Source organism: Sitodiplosis mosellana, unplaced genomic scaffold (assembly GCF_009176505.1).
Source record: "Sitodiplosis mosellana isolate CC-2019 unplaced genomic scaffold, AAFC_SMos_1.0 Smas_scaffold_4707, whole genome shotgun sequence".
Lineage (NCBI taxonomy): Eukaryota > Metazoa > Arthropoda > Insecta > Diptera > Cecidomyiidae > Sitodiplosis > Sitodiplosis mosellana.
Window position 1 is genome coordinate 1 of NW_022599949.1, and position 5,492 is coordinate 5,492.

General features: G+C 35.4%; 1 protein-coding gene across 1 annotated transcript; it reads left to right on the forward strand.

Annotated features, from left to right (window-relative positions):
* The first annotated feature begins 2,680 nt into the window (after nucleotides 1–2,680).
* Nucleotides 2,681–3,804, forward strand: LOC129572309 (delta-1-pyrroline-5-carboxylate synthase-like). The gene is made up of 2 exons (XM_055452254.1): nucleotides 2,681–2,896; nucleotides 3,065–3,804. The coding sequence occupies exons 1-2, from the start codon at nucleotides 2,722–2,724 to the stop codon at nucleotides 3,319–3,321; spliced, it is 432 nt and encodes a 143-aa protein (XP_055308229.1). The 5' UTR covers nucleotides 2,681–2,721; the 3' UTR covers nucleotides 3,322–3,804.
* The last annotated feature ends 1,688 nt before the right edge of the window (nucleotides 3,805–5,492 follow it).

Below are 5,492 nucleotides of genomic sequence, written 5' to 3' on the forward strand. Positions count from 1 at the left end.
TGATTTACCTGATGAACTCCCATGCTCATGAGTCCCTGGATGAAAGTTGCCGTGTACTCCGCTGCAAATTTAGTCGGAATTATGATGTTGTCATCGTCGCTATTGATTGACCATTCAACATGTGGCAGATTAAAATCACCAACAAAAATAACAACATCTGCAGGATCGGTAGCGATTTTGTGCATGGCTGTTAAATGTGAATCGTAGACTGTTTGCGGTGAATTTGGTGGAATGTATGCACAGTAGATGTAGATGACGTGTGATTTTATTATTATTATTATTCTGCACCGTACAGCGTTTCTTCGCCAGAGAAATTTTATATTTAATATATTTACAATTTGATATTTTAAATATTTCATTTTACTCTCTCCAAATTCTGCTTCTTTTAAAATATTCGGTAACTCTATGTTTGACAGTATTTGTATTAATGTTATAATCAATCAAATAAGTATCACAATTTGAAATCGTAGTAACATTGCATCGACACTGCGCCTTCTTGACAGTTCTCATATAAATGAGCCCAGAAGCACCAACTGGTGCAAGAACATGTAATAGAACCGTTGTATACCAATAGCATTCAGACGCTTACAGGTTGGGTATACTGTTATTGACTGTTTTGAATAGTAGTTCTTTCACATAAAAACATAAAAATCTGCTTGCATTACACTGATATCTCTCTTATTCCATTGATATTTTTTCCAAATGAGAAAAAAAAAATATTTCAAGCCTCAATTGCACAGCATATCACTATTAGAATCATTGTGTCGACATGAATCAACCAATAAACAAACCAAAACAAACACAAACCACACAATGAAATACCACGTTTGTATAAATATAGCAATCACTTGAAGAGAAAAACTCAAAAAAAATGTTTCAATAAAAAACAATATTCTAATATTTTAGAAAATATAAAATTAAATGAAATTTTTGTGTTTTCACGTGTTTTCATCAACATGAATAACTGCGACAAATGTCACTTCATGTTGTCATTGAAACAATCGGAACGTGGAACGTCAACAAATAAACTGACATTTGTTCGCAATTCTTAAGTTACTCTTGTGTTGACAAAAACACGCAAAAACACGAGAAAAATGTTTGATTTTACGTTTTAAAATAACAAGATTAAATTCTTGCATTGAAAAAAAAAAATATTCGCGCTTTTTAATAAAAATAAACTCAAAATATTTCTTGAGAACAGAAAATCGCTCAATAAGCAATTGACACATGTATATATTTGTATACAAGCTTTTGAATTTGACGTACGTTGTGCTTGTAGTATTTGTTCTTGCACCAGTTGGCGTTGACGTAAGAAGGCATAGCGTCGATATAGAAAATAGAGCGATGCCAGGAGTGAGATTAGCGTTGCCATGATGCTCATTTCCCCAATCACTGTTGTCAAAATCAGCCGATACGGTTTCTGGATGATTGTTCGTAGAGCTAGTTTCACTGTTGTGAATCTGTCATCGCTTCCACCGCGAGATCCACGGGCTCCACGGGCCATGATGAAAAACTATTAAACAAACAAAAAATGAACAAATTCATGAGAAATTGATTAGATGATTGAGATTCACAAAAAAGAGCAAATTTCATCATATTATATGTTCATTTTTATAGGCAGGTCGTAATTTGTTCGACATTTAAACAATTGGATTGATTGTTTTCGGAACACAAATCGCAAGCACGGTAAAATGTTAGCCACTTTGTGTACAATCTCCACCAAACGAAAAATCAAAATGAGGAAAACTAATTCGATATCATGTATTTTCTACCTAAAAACACTAACTAAATTACTTAATTTGAACAAAAAACGAATAAAACAATCCCTATAAATCGAACAGTATTCACAACAAATGACTTGCCTTTTCAAATGCTAAGATCGATATGAATCAACCGGCCCCCGTTTGACAGCTGAATATGGTTTTGACATAAATACCGTACCGCAACAACTCTACTCATTTCGTGATGAAATTCATGTTTAATCGGTTCCGATATAGAAACTCAATACATGCTCGGATAACGGAATCAAATAAACAAATGCAACAAACATAACAATAACAAATGAGTCTGTTGTGTTGTGTTGCGTTGTATGCGATGAAAGAGAAGTTCGTGCCAAAATCACGCTCCTAATGTGAAACACATACACAAATCGAAGTTCTTGTTAGAAATTTGTTTATACGGTTCGTTCGGCACATAGTAGTTGGAATGGTTGTCATTTCAAATGTTTGAATTTGGCAGATGCTGGGTAGCGTTCCGAAAACATTAGACAATTCAAATTAGACATTTTTTTTTGCTTCGGGAAGTGTGAATATCATTCGTTATAATAAATGTTTGCATTGAGAACTCGTCTCTGGCAGTGAGATTGAATCGAAAAAAATGGAAATTATCAGATTAGTTTCAGCGAATAGTGATGTAACCTCAAAATTCTATGATTTTCTGTTTTGATCTCGGGAAGTGGCATCTTTGATTATTTTAAAGTAAAAATACATGCAATCGACTCAGAATTGTTCACTCTTTCAATCCAGAACTACCATTTCTTGATTATTTGATGGCAAAAACACCCTAATATACATTCTTCTAGAATATTATACAAAAAACAAGCATTTGTCACTGTTTTTCACAATCAGTGATAACGTTTTGTACGAGTTATTTATGTGTGTTTGTTTATTTTCTCGTTTTTTTCTCTGACGATAAAAATATATCAAGGTCGGAACAGGCGGGATGGATTCAAAGGTGAATGCTGCAACATGGGCATTGGATCGTGGCGTAAGTGTTGTCATTTGCAATGGAACACAAGATAAAGCGATTAAAACAATTATCGCCGGACGGAAAGTTGGTACCTTTTTCACGGAAACCGCCGCAGGTGGACATTCTGTCGACATGCTGGCTGAAAATGGTAAGCATAAGGGCTGTTTTTTTGTGATTTACGCAAGCTTTCTTTTTGATTTTTTTTTTCCTCGTTGGTAACAAGTTGTTACTAACAACTCTCTTCGGCGATATGTGAAATTGTCCAATAGTTATTTTACGTAAATGAAATCACTTTATTCATCTTCTTTTTTTGTAGCACGCAGTGGGAGTAGAACGTTACAGTCGCTAACTCCAGAAGAACGAGCATCGAGTGTAAATACTCTTGCTGATTTACTAATAACGAAACAATCACAAATTCTCGAGGCAAATGCTAAGGATTTGGAAGAAGCAACTAAATCTGGGCTTAGTAAGCCGTTGCTGTCACGTCTTTCGCTCACGCCAGCAAAATTGAAAAGCTTATCAATCGGTCTGAAGCAAATAGCTGATTCCAGTTTGCAGGTATGTGGACACTGAACATCCTTGATGTGGTTTCCTTTGTTTAGATGGAAAATGCTCATGTGAGAAAATCTGGCACATAAATAAGGAAATTCAATCGCCTATAATGCCACGGATCTACAATAATGTAAATTTCGAGCAGAAAATCCGAATCGAAAACATAGTTTTAATTTCTAAGCATTGTGAAATTTTCACAAAAGCACTCATAAGAGCATCTTCCTTCTACATAATGGTTTCGAAATTGTTACGAAAAGCACAAAGAGAGAAAGTCAGAAATCTTATTTGGTCATTGATGAAACTGATTTCGTCCAATTTTATCGTTCATGGTGCGACAGTAATAAGTTTGCGCTATGATGCTCATTTTTCGTTTTAAATCTCCTCTGAATGTTTTGAAACGGTAAATCTATAACTATCAAATTTGCTACACAGTTCTCCCGATGGTTTTTATTGTCTGGCACAGAAGCCGGACAAATCAGGCGTTTAAGAGGGCCAAATCTAAGAACAGCTGCGTTCTCAGAATATTAAAATTGGCTCAAATTTTTTAAATATCAAATTCGGCGTTTTACCTTTCCACCAGTATTGAAATGCAAAGTGGTATTGAACAAATGCCATTTTTCTCCCATTAGTGATGGTTTTATAGCCTTGGTATGTATTAAGAAAATATTTGGCGTTAAATTTTAGGTGCAAACTAGCAAAAAACTATACCCAAAAATTACATCTGGTGGGAGCTATAAGGCAAAATGTCGAGAAAATAGTCAATTTTTCCAGTTTTTCGCAGACTGCGGCCTTTGGTACTGAAACGTCAAAAATGAGAAACCAATACGCCACCAGTGGTGGGATTTGTTAAATGTATTAAATACAATACATTGCGCCACTAATTCATATTAGATATAAAAATGAATTAAAATAGTCTCCTTTTTTACTTTTGAACCCTTTCTAATTTTTTTCATTTTAATAAATAAAAATTTTTTAGTTCTGGTCATGTTTTTGTCATCAAGTTTATATGGTACGATGTGTTGCCATATTTGACGTTCTGACATTTCAATCGATCATGTTTTTTATTTTAAATGATAAATATTTCGAATTCTAGACACCTCATAGTAAAAATAATTTTCCGGCCTGTATCAAACAGAATCTGGAATAGGAAAAGCATCAAGAATGTTGTATTAAATAGAATACAAAGCTATTGACTAACATTGCACAAATGTGTCGTTTTCAACACAAACCGAATGTGCGTGTATGTATGTGAACAATTTTGAATAGATGTGGTATTTTAATTCAAGTCAAACAAAAATGAATCATGACAATACGATATTGGTAATTCATTCTTGACAATTAAAAAATTAATTACCAATATCGTATATCACGGAGGACGGTAGTCCGACAAGTGACGCACCATTGACTATGCATTTCAAGCCAAATATCAAAAATGCCAGTTTTTGCGTCACGAGTATATATACAGTAAGTATGCTATTTTCTCAGGGCACTATTTGGGCCCCGGCATGTTAGGTACCGTTGGAAAGGGTTTGGCCCAAATAGTCGGAAACACCATATCCCTCATGCCTAAAGTGTGGTCTAGGCAAAAATATAGCGGTTGAAAAATTTCGATAAATTTTCAAATCTATACCCATATCTTACGAAGGGGGTACCCGGGGGTAGTCCGAGGTGTCCAAGAGAAGCTCCTCCTCGCCACCTTTCCAACGCCGGTCCAGGCACTCCGATTGGTCCAAAAACGAAAAAGTTATGGGCATTGGCAGTTTGACCATGGTTTTCTATGAAAGTATTGTTTGGCTTTTTTGACCCCCACAGATTCTGGTATAGATATGCCCAAGTTGTAGCTGGTGTCGGGCCACATCGAAACCCGTCCTTAGATTGACATTTGCATTACAGAAGAGCTGGCTATGGCTTCACTAGCCTGCATGTATACGATTTTTTCAAGTATTTATTTCACACACTAGATCAACTCAGACACCCATTGGGCAAAGTCGGCTCGTAATTATTTGAGAAGACCTTCAAAAAGTTCCATACACACATGCCAATGTTCATGTGATATAAAAAAAAATAGTCGATTTTTATGAAAAATCGACCCCCTTAAATTTCACAGCAAACGCGATTTCTCAAAAATCAGCCCGAGAATCTTTTATCAAAAACTGAGCGTTTGTAGCCGGCAACCATACCAACAAAATGGC